We start from the raw sequence: 17870 nt of genomic DNA, 5'->3' as shown, positions 1-17870 counted from the left end.
CCATATGCTGCTGACAAGAAACTCACTTCACCTATAAAGACACATATAGGCTGAAAATGAAGGGCTGAAAAATATATTCCATGCAAACAGAAACCAAAAAAGAACAGGAATAGCTATACATATATCAGATAAAATAAATCTCAAGGCAGAAACTGTAAAAAGATAAAAAGTAAGTCATTATATAATGATAATGGGATCAATTCAGTAAGAGGGTATAACAATTGTAAATATATAAGCACCCAATGCTGAGCACTCAGATATATAAAGAAAATATTATTAGAGCTAAAGAGGGATAAACCCCAATACAATAATAGTTGGGAACTTCACACCCGACTTTCAGTATTGAGCAGATCATCTAGACAGAAAATAAAGAAATATCAGGCTTAAGCTACACTGTAGGCCAAATAGACCCAACAGACATTTACAGAACATTTCATCCAATAGCTGCAGAACATTCTGCTCTTTAGCAAATGAAACATTCTCACAGATAAGCCATATGTTAGGCCACAAAACAAGTCTCAAATAATTCAAAATAATTGAAATCATAAAAGTATCTTTTCTGACCACAAGGTCAGAAATCAATGACAAGAGAAACTCTGGAAACTACACAAACACATGGAAATTAATATGCTCCTGAATGACCACTGGGTCAATGAAGAGATTAAGAATAACTTTAAAAATTTCTTGAAACAAATGAAAATGAGAACACAACATACCAAAACCTACTGGATATAGCAAAAGCAGTACTAACAGGGATGTTTAAAGCAATAAACACCTACATCAAAAAAGTAGAAAGACTTCAAATAAACAGCTTAATGATAGATCTTAAAGAACTAGAAAAGCAAGAGCAAACCAAACCCAAATTCAGTAGACTATTAAAGAGCAGAAATAAATAAAATTGAAACTTAAAAAAAATACAAAAATCAATAAAATTTAAAAGTTGGTTTTTTGAAAAGATAAACAAAATCAACAAAACTTTAGACAGACTAAAAAAAGAGAAAGACCAAATAAATAAAATTAGAGACAAAAAAGGAGACATCACTCATACCACAGAAATTCAAAGGATCACTAAAGACTATTACGAGCAACTATACGCCAATAAATTGCAAAACCTAAAAAAAAAAAAAAGATAAATTTCTAGACACATACAACCTAACAAGATTGGACCATGAAGAAATACAAAACCGGAATAGACCAATAGCAAGTAACAAGGGAGAGGCAGTAATCATAAGTCTCCCATCAAAGAAAAGCCCAGGACCTGATGGCTTCACTGCTAAATTCTACCAAACTTTTTAAAAAAGAACTAATACCAATCCTACTTAAAGTATTCAAAGACACTGAGGAGGGAATAATTCCAAACTGTCCTTTGAGGAGGGAATAATTTTATAAAGCCAGTCTTACCATGATACCAAAATCAGACAAAGACACAAGAAAATTATAAGCCAATACCTCTGATGAACATAGATATAAAAATCCTCAATTAAATGATTCAGCAAACTGATTCAGTAGCACATTAAAAAGATCATTCATCACAACCAAGTGGGATTTATCTTAGGGATGCAAGGATAGTTCAACATACGCAAATCAATACATTTGATATATCACATCAACAGAAGGAAGGTCAAAAACCATATGATCATTTCCATTGATGCCAAAAAAGCATTCAGTAACAGTCAACATTCCCTGATGATAAAAACCCTCAACAAACTGAGTACAGAAGGAACACACCTCAATATAATAAAGACCATTTATAACACAGCTAGTGTCACAAAGAATGGGGAAAAACTGAAATCGTTTCCTCTAAGATATGGAAGAAGACAAGGATGCCCACTTCTAACACTTTTATTCAACATAGTAGTGGAAGTCCTAGTCACAGTAATTCAACAAGAGAAAGAAAGGGCATCCAAATTGGAAAGGAAGAAATCAAATTATCCTTGCTTGCTGACAATATGATCTTATAGAGAGAGAAATCTAGACTTCACCAAGAAATTATTAGAACTGATAAATGAATCACTGAAGTTTCAGGATACAAAACCAACATACAAAAATCACAAGCATTTCTATATGCCAATAGCAAACAATCTGAAAAAGAAACCAAGAAAGTAAGTTCATTAACAATAGCTATAAATAAAATACCTAGGAATAAACCTCAACAGAGAAGTGAAAGATCTCTACAATAAAAACTATAAAACACTAATCAAAGAAATTGAAGAGGACATAAATGAATTAAAAGATATTCCATGTTCATGAATTGGAAGGATTAACATTGTTAAAATGTTCACACTACCCAAAGCAAGTTACTGATTCAATGCAAAATGTATCAAGATATCAATGACATTCTTCATAGAAAAAACAATCCTAAAATGTATATGGAAATACAAAAGACCCACAGTAGTCTGAGCAATTCTGAGCAAAAAGAACAAGGCTGGGGCATCACAATATCAAGTTATACCACAAAGCCATAGCAACCAAAATAGCATAGCAGTGGCATAAAAACAGACACACAGACCAAGGAAATAGAATAGAGAACCCAGATATAAATCTACTCATTTATAGTCAATTCATTTTAACAAAGGTGCCAAAAAGATACAATACAGAAATGACCGTCTCTTCAATAAATGGTGCTAGGAAAACTGAGTATCCATATGCAGAAGACTGAACTCAGATCCCTATTTCTCATCATATACAAAAATCTAACCAAAATAGATTAAAGACTTAAATATAAGACTTAAAACCATGAAACTACTAGAAGAAAACACTGGAGAAACACTCCAGGACGTGAGTCTGGATAAGCAATTTCTTGTGTAAGACCTCAGGAACACAAGCAACCACAGCAAAAATGGACAAGAAGGATCACTTCAAGCTAAAAAGCTTCTGTGCAGCACAGGAAACAATTAACATGATGAGACAATCCACAGAATGGGAGAAAATATTTGCCAACTATCCATCTGACAAGGGATTAATAACCAGAATATATAAGAAACTCAAACAACTCAGTATCAAAAAAAGAAAAACCTTAAAAATGGGCAAAAAATCTGAATAGACATTTTTCAGAAGATGAAATTCAAATGGCAAACAGGTATATGAAAAAAATGGTCAACATCATTGATCAGGGAAATGCAAATCAAAATCACAATGAGATATCACCTCACTCCAGGTAAAATGGCTTTTATCGAAAAGACAAAAAACAATGAATGCTGGTGAGGATGTGTAGAAAGGGGGACATTCTATACTCATGGTAGGAATGTAAACTAGTATAGCCACTATGGAAAAAGTATGGAGGTCCTCAAAAAACTAAAAACAGAGCTACTATACAATACAGTAATCCCACTGCTGGGTATACATCCAAAAGAAAGGAAATAGAATATCAAAGTTATTTGCACCCCCATGTTTATTGCAGAGCTATTCACAATAGCAAAGACATGGAAATTGACCTAAGTGTCCATCATCCAATGAATGAAGAAAATGTGGTACATATACACAATGGAATATTATTTAGCTATTAAAAAAACATGATATCCTGTTAAATTCAGCAACATGAATGGATCTGGACAATGTCATGTTAAGCAAAATAAGCCAGGCACAGATAAGTACTCCACGTTCACACTTACGTGAGAGCTTAAAAAAACTGATCTCATAAAGAATAGAGTGAAGGTTAACAGAAGCTGGGAAGCGTAGTGGAAAGGGAGAATGGTTAATGGGTGTAAGTATACAGCTAGTAAAAGGAATAAGATCTAGGTTTAGATAGCAAGCTGACTATAGTTCATAATTTACTGTATATTTCAAAAGAACTATATGAATGGAATCAGAATGTTACTAACATAAAGAAATGATAAATGTTTAAGGTGATGGGTATCCCAATTACCCCGATTTGCTCATTATACATTGTATGCTTATATCAAAATATCACATGCATTCCACAAATATATACAACTATTATGTAACCATAAAAATTAAAAATAACAATAAGCCAGGTGTGGTGGCTCACGCCTGTAATCCCAACACTCTGGAAGGCCAAGATGAGTGGATCTCTTGAGCTCAGGAGTTTGAGACCATTTCTACAAAAAATACAAAAATTAGCCAGGTGTGGTGGTGCATGCTTGTAGTCCCAGCTACTTGGGGGGCTGCGGCAGAAGAATCGCCTTACAACCAGGAGGTTGAGGCTGCAGTGAGCCATGTTTGTGCCACTGCACTCCGGCCTGGGTGACAAAGTGAGACCCTGTCTCAAAAAAAAAGAAGAGAAAAACAATTTAAAAAAAGAAAAAAAAAAGATGGATGATAATTACACCCAGAAAATCCTCCAGAAACGATTTATTTTTACTTCTGGCAGGCAAGTAGACCACACACTGGCAATCCCTAATCTCTGTCACTCAACTGCTATTGCAATGATTTAAATCAGGACTCTAGTCCCTATGGGAGCTAGATTAATTCTGGATTGCCCCTTGTTCTCAAAGAACAGCCTTTTAGAGTCCCAAGCAAATGCCAAGGAGTGCTAATAAGGGTCCTTCCAACGTGGCAGGTCCTGACTTCAATTTTGGTCCCCAGCCTTGTGAATCTGGCAAGAGCTCTGCTGAGAAACTCAGATGAACCTCCATTCAAACAAGCAGTCTTCCACTGCCAGAAAGAGGGCTTCTTAATCTCTCATCAGTACCAGGTAACTTAAGATTTGGCTACCCATACTGTTTCCACATTTCCCCTTCCTTGACTAGAAGAGCAACAGGCTAGCTGTCTGAAGATCTGAGCTCTGGTGTGTTAGTTAGCAACAAGTCCTATGACCTTTAGGCTAGATCCCTCAAAGTTCCCTTACCCTTAAATGTAAAAGGCATCTGGATAAAATATCTGTTAGTTTATTCTTGCTCTAAAATAATTACTAACACGCCTGCCAACTCTTACATTAGACAATTCTCCTGTGGATCCATCAAAGCCAGCCCAGTGACTCATTAAAACTCTTCATTTTCATGAGAACACTATAACAAATGAACTGAAACTACAGTAAAAATTTGGATTTACAAAGCAAGCTGTTAAACTTTAGAACTGTGGCGATTCACACTACAAGTCCTATTATATATTGCCTTGGCTACTAAACCATGCAAAGCTGACAAGAACCCACCTATGGCTGAAAATAAAGAGAAAAGCCCGGCCTAAATGAAGAAAAGAGTCACTACAGGGTACCACTATGCAAAATGGCAAGCAATACAGTTGACGCTTGAACAACATAAATTTGAACTACATGGGCCCACTTTTATGGGGCTTTTCTTCTGCCTCTACCACTCCTGATACAGCATGAACAACCTCTCCTCCTCCTCCTCCTCCTCTTCCTCCTCCTCCTCCTCCTCAGCTACTCAACATAAAGACAATGAGGATGAAGACCTTTATGATGTTCTACTTCCACTTAATAAATATTAGGTTGGAGCAAAAGTAATTGTGGGTTGCTATTCCTTTTATATATTTATTTAATTACTATTATTTTTTGGAGTCTCACTCTGTCTCCCATGCTGGAGTGATAGTGGTGTGATCTCTTCTCTCTTCAACCTCCACCTCCCGCATTCAAGTGATTCTCCTGCCTCGGCCTCCTGAGTAACTGGGACTATAGGCATGCACCACCATGCCTGGCTAATTTTTTTTTTTTTTTTTTTTCTGAGATAAGAGTTTCACTCTTGTTGCCCAAGCTGGAGTGCAACAGCATGATGCAGGCTCACTGCAACTTCCACTTCCCGGGCTCAAGTGATTCTCCTGCCTCAGCCTCCTGAGTAGCTGGGATTACAGGTGCCTGCTACCATGCCCAGCTAATTTTTGTATTTTTAGTAGAGACGGGGTTTCACCATGTTGGCCAGGCTGGTCTCGAATTCCTGACCTCCAGTGATCTGCTCGCCTCAGTCTCCCAAAGTGCTGGGATTACAGGCATGAGCCACCGTGCCCAGCCATGCCTATCTAAATTTTGCATTTTTAGTAGAGACGGGGTTTTACCATGTTGGCCAGGCTGGTCTCAAACTCCTGACTTCAGGTGATCCGCCCACCTCGCCCACCTTGCAATTACTTTTAATAGCAAAACCCATGATTACTTTTGCACCAACTGTAAATATATACAACTGTAAATATATACAATATTCTTAATAACATTTTCTTTTCTCTAGCTTACTTTATTGTAAGAATATAGTATATAATACACATAACATATTAAATATGTATTAATTGACTGTTTCTGTTATTAGTAAGGCTTCCAGTCAACAGTAGGCTATCAGTAGTTAAGTTGTGGGGGAGTCAAATGTTACACACAAATTTGTGACTTTGCAGAGAGCCAGTGCCCCTGACCCCTACGTTGTTCAAGGGTCAACTGTAAACAAACGAGAGGGAGAACAAGCCTGAGTCATAGCTCCCTTCAATCATTCCTTTTATGAAGAAGGATGCTGATGGTGTGTCTAGCAGCAGGTCAAAGCAGAAGAGAGTCAAACTTTGGCTTTTGGGTTTTCGAAAGCTAAAATTCTGTATTTTCTTCAGCAGAAAAGAACACCAGAAGATACACATTCTACTTGTTTTCACAATGGACAAAAGAAACAGTGGTTGAAATGAATGACAGGCTGAAACAAAGTCCTACTTTCATAAGCACTGAGAAGACCTAATGCAGTCACTTCATAACTCAGAACATTCTTCTGCACAAATTTGTCAACTGCTGCCTAAGGTCCTCGCCGCATCCCCTGCCACCTGCAAGCACAAACCACCACTTCCCTGACGACAGAGCGCCTGACTGACTGCCCTTCTCTATGGGAAGTGGAACCCAGACATTGGTGTCTCTTGTGTAGTAATCTCCCCTTCCCTGCAGTATCTGGATCTATCAAAAGCAAACAGATCCATTCCAAAAGCAGTGATACAGCCAATACCCCCATAGGGCCTCATCACTAGGTTTTTTGATGCTCCAGTAACATATCACCTAGAAGCAACTGAACTCTAGGTCAGTCCTTACTGTCTGCAAGAGACCCTGTGTGTGGTATAAAAGGCGCTAGCTGAGAAGCTATGCATGAATCCTAGCTCTGCCACTCAAAATGTACTAAGAACCTACTATGGGCCAGACATCCTGCTGGGCATTATGATATAAAGGAGACAAGACACAGAAGGTGCCTGCTGTTACAGAGCTAAAACCCAAAGAACACTTCCATTGCCCCATTGCGCTAAATGACGGTGCCTACACCAAGTCATCTCAGAGGTTCTTTTTGACTATAAGGTGCTACAGTTTTACATCGAGATACAGCCCTGGTTGGCTACAATATCTGTGTGGTCTTTGGCAGTCTCCCTGGGACTTAAGTTTCCTTATCTATAAAGCAAACGGTTTCTATGTGGAAATGTCTCCCTTTACCTTATGCAGCCACAGTGGGAGGTTTCCAGAATCGCTCTGCAGTGAGTTCTTCTGCTGAACAGCAGCCCAGCAATATGAATCCACAAAGGCAGCCTGACGCCAGGAGAAAGAACTTGGAGAGAAACAGCTTATCTGTGTACCTGAGAAGCAAAACAGATAGTTTCCAATGAATGAAGACACAGTTACCTGGACCCTTGTCCCCATCTCACGTGTTTTTAGTTTTTTACTTTTGTCTAAGTTAGGGAGCACCAGGACAGGAGGTGGAGACATTAGGACAGAACTAAAAATAAACACCCAAGTTCTTATTAAAACAAAAGATCGCAGACTGGTTTTGGCCAACACTGGTCATGACGGCAGCTTGGCCTCAGTTGGGGAAAAATTCTTAAAAGAAGTAGAACTACCATACAAAGAAAAAGGAAGCAGGAAAAGAACCAGACCTAAAATGCATGAGGCAAGCGTGCAGAGAGGCGGTTTAGTTTGGAGTAAGGATTGAGAAAAAGGAAAGGTTATGTGGGAGGGCCAGTGAGGCACCTGAATGCAGAAAATTGGACTAAAAAAAAAGTTCTTTTAGAACAAAGAAGCAAAGAACTATTAGCCTGAGGAAGAGAAAGCTGAAGGGAACATTTGGTAATAGAACACTGGATGGGAAATCAGTGGTTTTCTACCTCCTCTAACACTAAAGAAGAAACAGGCCTAAACTGCGGCCCAAGTGGTTTACATCAGGAAGGGAAATGCTCAAGACCGCAAACCTCCCAACAGCAGATGGGCGCTAGATGGGGAATGGGAAGACCTGGGTCCTGTCAGGGCTCTGCCGTTTACTCGCTCTTCTGAGAAGGGACTCTGAGACTTGGTTTTCTCCTCTGCAAACTGAAGACTATAGCTCTCTGTAGACGCTACTGTCACATCTGTAAAACCTACCATTTGGAAGACTCTTTGTGCTCCTGACACACACAGGCCGTGGAGGGAAACTGACCAATAGGATCGTAAGGCTCAGGCAGAGCCGTGTCCTCCCGTTCCCACCAGTAGTAGCACAGGGGCTGGCGCTAAGCCTTGCCTGGCCCAGCCCTGATCCCCTGTCCCCACCTGGCACATTCAAAGGTGTGTGTGTCGCAGGCATAGGGGTCAGAGCTAAGGCTCCACGACAGGCACACTCTCTTCCACATCCAACACAGCCTGGGAGTGTGCTCAGTGACTGGGCTCTGACGTGAGTCATATTTAAATTTGACTCTGCCACTCTCAGCAGGGTGAGTCACAGCTGGTAAGTCATTAACTTTCCAAAGCCTGGGATCTCTAAAATAGGAATGACATTAATAGTGTATCCACATTACAGATTTGTTGTGGTGACTACAAAAAAAAAAAAACTTGCTGCAGCACTTGCTAGGGTGTCTGGTTCCCAGAAGTTGCTGAATTAGTGTTACATTTTTCTAGATGAAGTAACAAGCGGATTCTCATATTGCCTTAAAGACTGGGATGTGCCTACCATTCTCCCTTCCCACCCTATGGAGCAGGGATAGGAACAGTGGAAAGATACCGAACTGGACTTCCCTAATCCCTGGCACATAAAAGGCCTCAACACTCATCTTTGCCTGGGAAGGGGGTGGCCTTTATGCTTATGGTACAAGACATAAGTGGTGGGGATGTTGTCAGGAGAGTGTATTCTTGTGGTAGGAGTGGTATGTGGCAAGGCCCTGAGCACTTCTTCCCCATCAGGGGCTTGTGCACCCACAGACATCAAGAAAGGACTTCTCAGCAAAAGCCTTTGTAGGAAATCATCATGAAAAGTCACAAACATCAGCAAGTGTTCTATAAAGGGGTAGTTCTTGCCATTCAAGAATGGCTTAAATATGAGTGGGGGACAGGTAAGATATCTCAAGGTCCCCTCTGACTCTCTTATCCCATTAAACTTAAGTTCTTAGATTTTATTTAAAAAAAAAAAAAAAAAGGAGTAGTCCGGACAGCACAGGACTTGGGGCTAAGCTCACACAGCTCCTGCATCAGTGTGAAACGCTTCCTAAGCCAACCACCTACCAAGGCTTATGAGGGCAACAGCAAATACCCGAGGGGACAGGCGGTCCTCAGGTTATAATCGGATGGTTTCTGGTAAGGTTGTTGATAAGCTGCTTGCTTGGGAACATCTGTCCGAGTACTTACTCATGAAAATGAATAATGCTGTTATGATTTCACAAAAGCCTGCCTGGCCCAGAATGTTCCTTAGGCAAAGTCCTCACAATGCAAGTATCCAACATTTATTAACATTCTTTCTATAGGAAAGAGTGCTTCAAGTTCTATATTGGGATCTCGAGGACCTCCCCCTCAAGGCAGCGGTAGAAACTCCTGGAGCAGAAATAACTACCCTTTTTTTTTTTTTTTTTTTTTTTTGAGATGGAGTCCCACTCTGTTGCCCAGGCTAGAGTGCAGTGGCACGATCCCGGCTCACTGCAAGATCCACCTCCCGGGTTCACAACATTCTCCTGCCTCAGCCTCCCGAGTAGCTGGGACTACAGGCGCCTGCCACCAGGCCCAGCTACTTTTTTGTATTTTTAGTAGAGACAGGGTTTCACCGTATTAGCCAGGATGGTCTTGATCTCCTGACCTCGTGATCCGCCCGCCTTGGCCTCCCAAAGTGCTGGGATGACAGGCGTGAGCCACCGTGCCCGGCCATAACTATACTTTTTATACCAAAGCTTTTGCAAAAGAGGAAGAAGGAGAAAATATAAGAGAGAGAGGAGGGCAGAAACATGTGAAGCTCTTAATAAAAGGTCTTCATCTGGAATGGAAAGTCAGAAGAAAAGGCAGTGGGCAACTCATATTCACTAGACACCAACTAGCCCTTTAAATCATTACCTCATTTAAGCCTCACAACCAAATGGAGACACAGATCATTACCTTCCTTTTCCCCTGGGGTAAACCAAAGCTCCAAGTAGTTCAGTAATCCCCTTCCCAAGCTAGTGAATGGTAGCAGCATTCATTTAAATCTGTATCCAACTCCCAGTTTCTCTCAGCACTCCTCTCTAAGCCAGTCACCACTGCAAGGCCACCCTGGAGGAGCTCCTGGGGACCAGGGCTTTGTTGGAATGGAGGTGATCTAAGTAGGTGGTTCCTCCAAGTGGCCGGGAAGGGGAGAGCTTCCTGGGAAGGGTCAAGGGCAGACCTAGAAAAAGAAACACACCAATCCCCAGGTATCGGGTATTCCCAGGCCAGAAATGGGAAACAAAGTCAAGGACATCAGGAGCCAGGCAGGGAGGGGCAGGCAACAAATGGGGAGAAAAGAGCAGGAGTGAAGAGGGGGGCAAAGCAGGAGGGTACAGGGGACCAGCACAGCCGGGCTCTGGGCCCACACCTTCACCCAGGCTGCCTAAAGGCACCTAAAGGCAGCAGGTTAGGGTGATCAGCTGCTGCCAAGGGGCCAGGAAGCTTGGGACAGGGACCATCGGGATGCATTTTTTCAAATGTACTTCCATATCCTCTATCTCATTTACTCTTCAAGATAATATTGGGAGGTAAACACATTAGATCTTCGTGTGTTTTCCACGTAGTCTCTGGGTCAGAAGGGCTTCCAGTCTCTCCCTTCTCCACCTGTTTAAATTGTTGCCAGGTTATTCACCCTAGAGCTCAGTTCTATCTTGCCACTCCTGGGGCTCAACATTTTTCAGTGGTTCCCCACTGTCTGGGTTACAAATCCAAATCAATGCTCCAATCCAACTCAATGAAGGCTGTGGCTTGTACAGGCCTGATATGCACTCAGATCTATGCCTGACGTGATCCCCTCTGCCCAGAGGTCCTGTCGCCAGTACCTGCTTGTTAAGTCAATGCCCCATACACACCACCTTCCTCAATGACTCATCTTTCAAAGCGCTGTTCAGGCATCACCCACTTCACAACCTTCCTCCCCACTGACTTTCCACAGTGCCTTTCTGCATATCTTTAAATCAGAGATGTGCAGATAATCACTTTGAACCATGTTGCATAGACATCCACATATGTCCCATCTCCTCTAGTACTAGCTCAAGGTTTTACAGGCAAGACATACTCTGTCTCTGAACGTCATGCACCATCGTGTACCAAGTAACATCTGTCTGATGCTTTGAAAGTTTCAAAGTACTATCATAAACACCATCTCAATTAATGTTAAAGTATCCCCCAAAGATATCACTGTTCAACTTGATAGCTGAGAAAAGAGAATCCCATGAGATTCCCAGCCACAGCCCCATGCTGTCTACCACGGTGTGTCAGCTTAACAAGTGTGTGCTACAATTTCTAGGGAACAGACTTTGCAAGATATGCACTGCCTTTTATTACTGTACAGGAAAGAAAGGAGTGTCAGGTTTATGCCAAGAACAACAAAGAATACTACTTCCACTTGGCTGAGAGTGCAGAGGCAGCTGTGGGCTTTACATTTATGTGCGTCTGGCCAAATATAATAAAAGATCACCAGGAGAAAACATGTGCTCACAAGGCCCAGAGGAAGTAGCCACAACATCCACTAAATAAGCAATCCATGCCACAGACATCTCCCCATCCACCCTCCTCCAGGTGCCTTGACCTGGAGCCTAGGGTGCTGGTCACACCTTCTGCCTGAGCAGCAGTGCAGGTGGCTCTTGGTGTAGCATAGACCTGTACCTATAGCTGATTAGAGAGTAACATAGCCTAAAGAGAAATAGGACTGGGGCTGGGGTAAGCAAGCCAGAGGTTTCTCAAAGACACCACAGCAGGATGCTTCCCCATTCTTGTTCCACTTCAGCAGAGGCCTCTGGCTTACTTTTGCTATGATCTATGCCCCCCTTTTTTTTTGGTTCCTCTCTTTTAATATGCTTTCTTTCATTCTCATGCATTACTAACATGGGGTTAGGTCCTGCACCTAGGCAGGAGAAGAGAACTAACCCTTGCTGTGTACTTTTACCCCCATTTTATTTTATTTTGTTTTGTTTTATTTTTTATTATACTTTAAGTTCTAGGGTACCTGTGCACAACATGCAGGTTTGTTACATATGTATACATGTACCATGTTGGTGTGCTGTACCCATTAACGCATCATTTACATTAGGTATATCTCCTAATGCTATCCCTCCCCCCAACCCCCACCCCACGACAGTCTCCAGTATGTGGTGTTCCCCACCCTGTGTCCAAATGTTCTCATTGTTCAGTTCCCACCTATGAGTGAGAACATGTGGTGTTTGGTTTTCTATCCTTGCAATAGTTTGCTCAGAATGATGGTTTCCAGCTTCATCCATGTCCCTACAAAGGACATGAACTCACCCTTTTTTATGGCTGCATAGTAAGTATTCCATGGTGTATATGTGCCACATTTTCTTAATCCAGTCTATAATCGATGGACATTTGGGTTGGTTTCAAGTCTTTGTTATTGTGAATAGTGCCGCAATAAACATAGGTGTGCATGTGTCTTTATAGTAGCATGATTTATAATCCTTTGGGTATATACCCAGTAATGAGATGGCTGGGTCAAATGGTATTTCTAGTTCTAGATCCTTGAGGAATCACCACACTGTCTTCCACAGTGGTTGAACTAGTTTATAGTCCCACCAACAGTGTAAAAGTGTTCCTATTTCTCCACATCCTCTCCAGCACCTGTTGTTTTTTGACTCTTTAATGCTCGCCATTCTAACTGGTGTGAGATGGTATCTCATTGTGGTTTTGATTTGCATTTCTCTGATGGCCAGTGATGTCGAGCATTTTTTCATGTGTCTGTTGGCTATATGAATGTCTTCTTTTGAGAAGTGTCTGTTCATATTCTTCACCCACATTTTGATGGGGTAGTTTGATTTTTTCTTGTCAATTTGTTTAAGTTCTTTGTAGATTCTGGATACTAGCCCTTTGTCAGACGAGTAGATTGCAAAAATTTTCTCCCATTCTGTAGGTTGCCTGTTCACTCTGATGGTAGTTTCTTTTGCTGTGCAGAAGCTCTTTAATTAGATCTCATTTCTCAAATTTGGCTTTTGTTGCCATTGCTTTTGGTGTTTTAGACATGAAGTCCTTGCCCATGCCTATGTCCTGAACGGTATTGGCTAGGTTTTCTTCTAGGGTTTTTATGGTTTTAGGTCTAACATTTAAGTCTTTAATCCATCTTGAATTAATTTTTGTATAAGGCGTAAGGAAGGGATCTAGCTTCAGCTTTCTACATATGACTAGCCAGTTTTCCCAGCACCATTTATTAAATAGGGAATCCTTTCCCCATTTCTTGTTTTTGTCAGGTTTGTCAAATATCAGATGGTTTTAGATGTGTGGTATTATTTCTGAGGGCTCTGTTCTGTTCCATTGGTCTAAATCTCTGTTTTGATACCAGTACCATGCTGTTTTGCTTACTGTACCCTTGTAGTATAGTTTGAGTCAGGTAGCATGATGCCTCCAGCTTTGTTCTTTTGGCTTAGGATTGTCTTGGCAATGCGGGCTCTTTTTTGGTTCCACATGAATTTTAAAGTAGTTTTTTCCAATTCTGTGAAGAAAGTCACTGGTAGCTTGATGGGGATGGCATTGAATCTATAAATTACCTAGGGCAGTATGGCCATTTTCATGATATTGATTCTTCCTATCCATGAGCATGGAATGTTCTTTCATTTGTTTGTGTACTCTTTTATTTCATTGAACAGTGGTTTGTAGTTCTCCTTGAAAAGGTCCTTTACATCCCTTGTAAGTTGGAATCCCAGGTATTTTATTCTCTTTGAAGCAACTGTGAATGGGAGTTCACTCATGATTTGGCTGTTTCTCTGTTATCGGTGTATAAGAACGCTTGTGATTTTTGCACATTGATTTTGTATCCTGAGACTTTGCTGAAGTTGCTTATCAGCTTAAGGAGATTTTGGGCTGAGACAATGGGGTTTTCTAAATATACAATCTTGTCATCTGCAAACAGGGACAATATGACTTCCTCTTTTCCTAATTGAATACCCTTTATTTATTTCTCCTGCCTGATTGCCCTGGCCAGAACTTCCAACACTATGTTGGATAGGAGTGGTGAGAGAGGGCATCCCTGTCTTGCATCAGTTTTCGAAGGGAATGCTTCCAGTTTTTGCCCGTTCAGTATGATATTGGCCGTGGGTTTGTCAAAAATAGCTCTTATTATTTTGAGATACATCCCATCAATATGTAGTTTATTGAGAGTTTTTAGCATGAAGGGCTGTTGAATTTTGTCAAAGGCCTTTTCTGCATCTATTGAAATAATCATGTGATTTTTGTCTGTGGTTCTGTTTATATGATGGATTATGTTTACTTATTTGCATATGTTGAACCAGCCTTGCATCCCAGGGATGAAGCCAACTTGATCTTGGTGGATAAGCTTTTTGATGTGCTGCTGGATTCGGTTTGCCAATATTTTACTGAGGATTTTTGCATCGATATTCATCAGGGATACTGGTCTAAAATTCTCTTTTTTTGTTGTGTCTCTGCCAGGCTTTGGTATCAGGATGATGTTGGCCTCATAAAATGAGTTAAGGAGGATTCCCTCTTTTTCTACTGATTGGAATAGTTTCTGAAGGAATGGTACTAGTTCCTCTTTGTAACTCTGGTAGAATTTGGCTGTGAATCTATCTGGTCCCGGACTTTTTTTGGTTGGTAGGCTCTTAATTATTGCCTCAATTTCAGAGACTGTTATTGGTCTATTCAAGGATTCAACTTCTTCATGGTTTAGTCTTGGGAGGGTGTATGTGTCCAGGAATATATCCATTTCTTCTAGATTTTCTAGTTTATTTGCATAGAGGTGTTTATAGTATTCTCTGATGGTAGTTTGTATCTCTGTGGGATCAGTGGTAATATCCCCTTTATCATTTTTTACTGCATCTATTTGATTTTTCTCTCTTTTCTTCTTTATTAGTCTTGCTAGTGTTCTATCAATTTTGTTGATCTTTTCAAAAAACCAGCTCCTGGATTCATTGCTTTATGAATCTGAGTGGTCTTGTATTGGGTGCATATATATTTAGGATAGTTAGCTCTTCTTGTTGAATTGATCCCTTTACCATTATGTAATGGCCTTCTTTGTCTCTTCTAATCTCTGTTGGTTTAAAGTCTGTTTTACAGAGACTAAGATTGCAACCCTGCTTTTGTTTTTTCCATTTGCTTGGTAGATCTTCGTCCATCCCTTTATTTTGAGCCTATGTGCGTCTCTGCACATGAGATGGGTCTCCTGAATACAGCACACTGATGGGTCTTGACTTTTTATCCAATTTGCCAGTCTGTGTCTTTTAATTGGAGCATTTAGCCCATTTACATTTAAAGTTAATATTGTTATGTGTGAATTTGATCCTGTCATTATGATGTTAGCTGGTTATTTTGCTCGTTAGTTGATGCAGTTTCTTCCCAGCATCAATGGTCTTTACATTTTGGCATGTTTTTGCAGTGGCTGGTACCAGTTGTTCCTTTCCATGTTTAGTGCTTCCTTCAGGAGCTCTTGTAAGGCACGCCTGGTGGTGACAAAATCTCTCATTTGCTTGTCTGTAAAGGATTTTATTTCTCCTTCACTTACGAAGCTCAGTTTGGCTGGATATGAAATTCTAGGTTGAAAATTCTTTCCTTTAAGAATGTTGAATATTGGCTCCCACTCTCTTCCGGCTTGTAGAGTTTCTGCCGAGAGATCTGCTGTTAGTCTGATGGGCTTCCCTTTGTGGGTAACCCGACCTTTCTCTCTGGCTGCCCTTAACCTTTTTTCCTTCATTTCAACTTTGGTGAATCTGACAATTATGTGTCTTGGAGTTGCTCTTCTCGAGGAACACCTTTTTGGCATTCTCTGTATTTCCCGAATTTGAATGCTGGCCTGCCTTGCTAGGTTGGGGAAGTTCTCCTGGATAATATCCTGAAGAGTGTTTTCCAACTTGGTTCCATTCTCCCTGTCCCTTTCAGGTACACCAATCGGACGTAGATTTGGTCTTTTCACATAGTCCCATATTTCTTGGAGGCTTTGTTCATTTCCTTTTACTCTTTCTTCTCTAAACTTCTCTTCTCACTTCATTTCATTCATTTGATCTTTAATCACTGATACCCTTTCTTCCAGTTGATCAAATCAGCTACTGAAGCTTTTGCATGTATCACGTAGTTCTCGTGCCATGGTTTTCAGCTCTATCAGGTCATCTAAGGTCTTCTCTATGCTGTTTATTCTAGTTAGCCATTTGTCCAATCTTTTTTCAAGGTTTTTAGCTTCTTTGCGATGGGTTTGAACATCCTCCTTTAGCTCAGAGAAGTTTGTTATTACCGATCTTCTGAAGCCTTCTTCTCTCAACTTGTCAAAGTCATTCTCTGTTCAGCTTTGTTCCGTTGCTGGCAAGGAGCTGTGTTCCTTTGGAGGAGAAGAGGCGCTCTGATTTTTAGAATTTTCAGCTTTTCTGCTCTGGTTTCTCCCCATCTTTGTGGTTTTATCTACCTTTGGTCTTTGATGATGGTGACATACAGATGCGGTTTTGGTGTGGATGTCCTTTCTGTTCGTTAGTTTTCCTTCTAACAGCCAGGACCCTCAGCTGTAAGTCTGTTGGAGTTTGCTGGAGGTCCACTCCAGACCCTTTTTGCCTGGGTATCACCAGCCGAAGCTGCAGAACAGCAAATATTGCAGAAAGGCAGATGTTGCTGCCTGATCGTTCCTCTGGAAGCTTTGTGTCAGAGGGGCATCCAGCCGTATGAGGTGTCAGTCGGCCGCTACTGGGAGGTGCCTCCCAGTTAGGCTACTCGGGGGTCAGGGACCCACGTGAGGAGGCAGTCTGTCCGTTCTCAGATCTCAAACTCCGTGCTGGGAGAACAACTACTCTCTTCAAAACTGTCAGGCAGGGACATTTACATCTGTAGAAGTTTCTGCTGCCTTTTGTTCAGCTATGCCCTGCCCCTAGAGGTGGAGTCTACAGAGGCAGGCAGGCCTCCTTGAGCTGCTGTGGGCTCCACTCAGTTCGAGCTTCCCAGCCACTTTATTTACCTGCTCAAGCCTCAGCAATGGTGAGTGCCCCTCCGCCAGCCTTGCTGCCACCTTGCAGTTCAATCTCAGACTGCTGTGCTAGCAGTGAGCGAGGCTCTGCGGGCGTGGGACCCTCCGAGCCAGGAGTGGGATATAATCTCCTGGTGTGCTGTTTGCTAAGACCGTTGGAAATGTATTAAGGTGGGAGTGACCTGATTTTCCAGGTGCCGTCTGTCATGGCTTCCCTTGGCTAGGAAAGGGATTTCCCCGACCCCTCGCGCTTCCCAGGTGAGGCAATGCCCTGCCCTGCTTCAGCTCACACTCCCTGGGCTGCACCCACTGTCCAACAAGCACCAGTGAGATGAACCCAGTACTTCAGTTGGAAATGCAGAAGTCACCCGTCTTCTGCATAGCTCACACTGGGAGATGTAGACTGGAGCTGTTCCTATTTGGCCATCTTGGAACCTCCCCTCACCCCCATATTACAGGTGAGGAAAGTGAGGTGTGAGGCACTGTGATCTCATGGCTAGTGGGTTGTGAAGCTGGGATGTCAACTCAGCTCTCTCTACCTTCTAAACACAAGGAAGAGGAGGTGAAAAGCATAAATTATTAAAGAAATTCAGGTCAGAGATGGAA

The 17870-nt window shown here is 41.6% G+C and overlaps 2 protein-coding genes across 2 annotated transcripts in view; one reads left to right on the top strand and one right to left on the bottom strand.

Moving 5' to 3' along the window:
* LOC114672334 (uncharacterized) overlaps positions 1-17870 on the top strand; it is a 74471-nt gene that overhangs the window by 12714 nt on the left and 43887 nt on the right. The gene's annotated exons all lie outside the window — the stretch shown is intronic.
* Positions 1-17870, bottom strand: part of PANX1 (pannexin 1) — a 59757-nt gene that overhangs the window by 19814 nt on the left and 22073 nt on the right. The window contains exon 2 of the mRNA XM_001088479.5: positions 7352-7491. Within this exon, the coding sequence (XP_001088479.1) occupies positions 7352-7491 (140 nt within the window). The remainder of the gene's footprint in view (positions 1-7351; positions 7492-17870) is intronic.

The sequence above is a fragment of the Macaca mulatta genome, chromosome 14, assembly GCF_049350105.2.
Source record: "Macaca mulatta isolate MMU2019108-1 chromosome 14, T2T-MMU8v2.0, whole genome shotgun sequence".
Classification (NCBI taxonomy): Eukaryota; Metazoa; Chordata; class Mammalia; order Primates; family Cercopithecidae; genus Macaca; species Macaca mulatta.
Note: the sequence above shows the minus strand (reverse complement) of the source record. Positions and strands in the feature narration are given on the sequence as shown.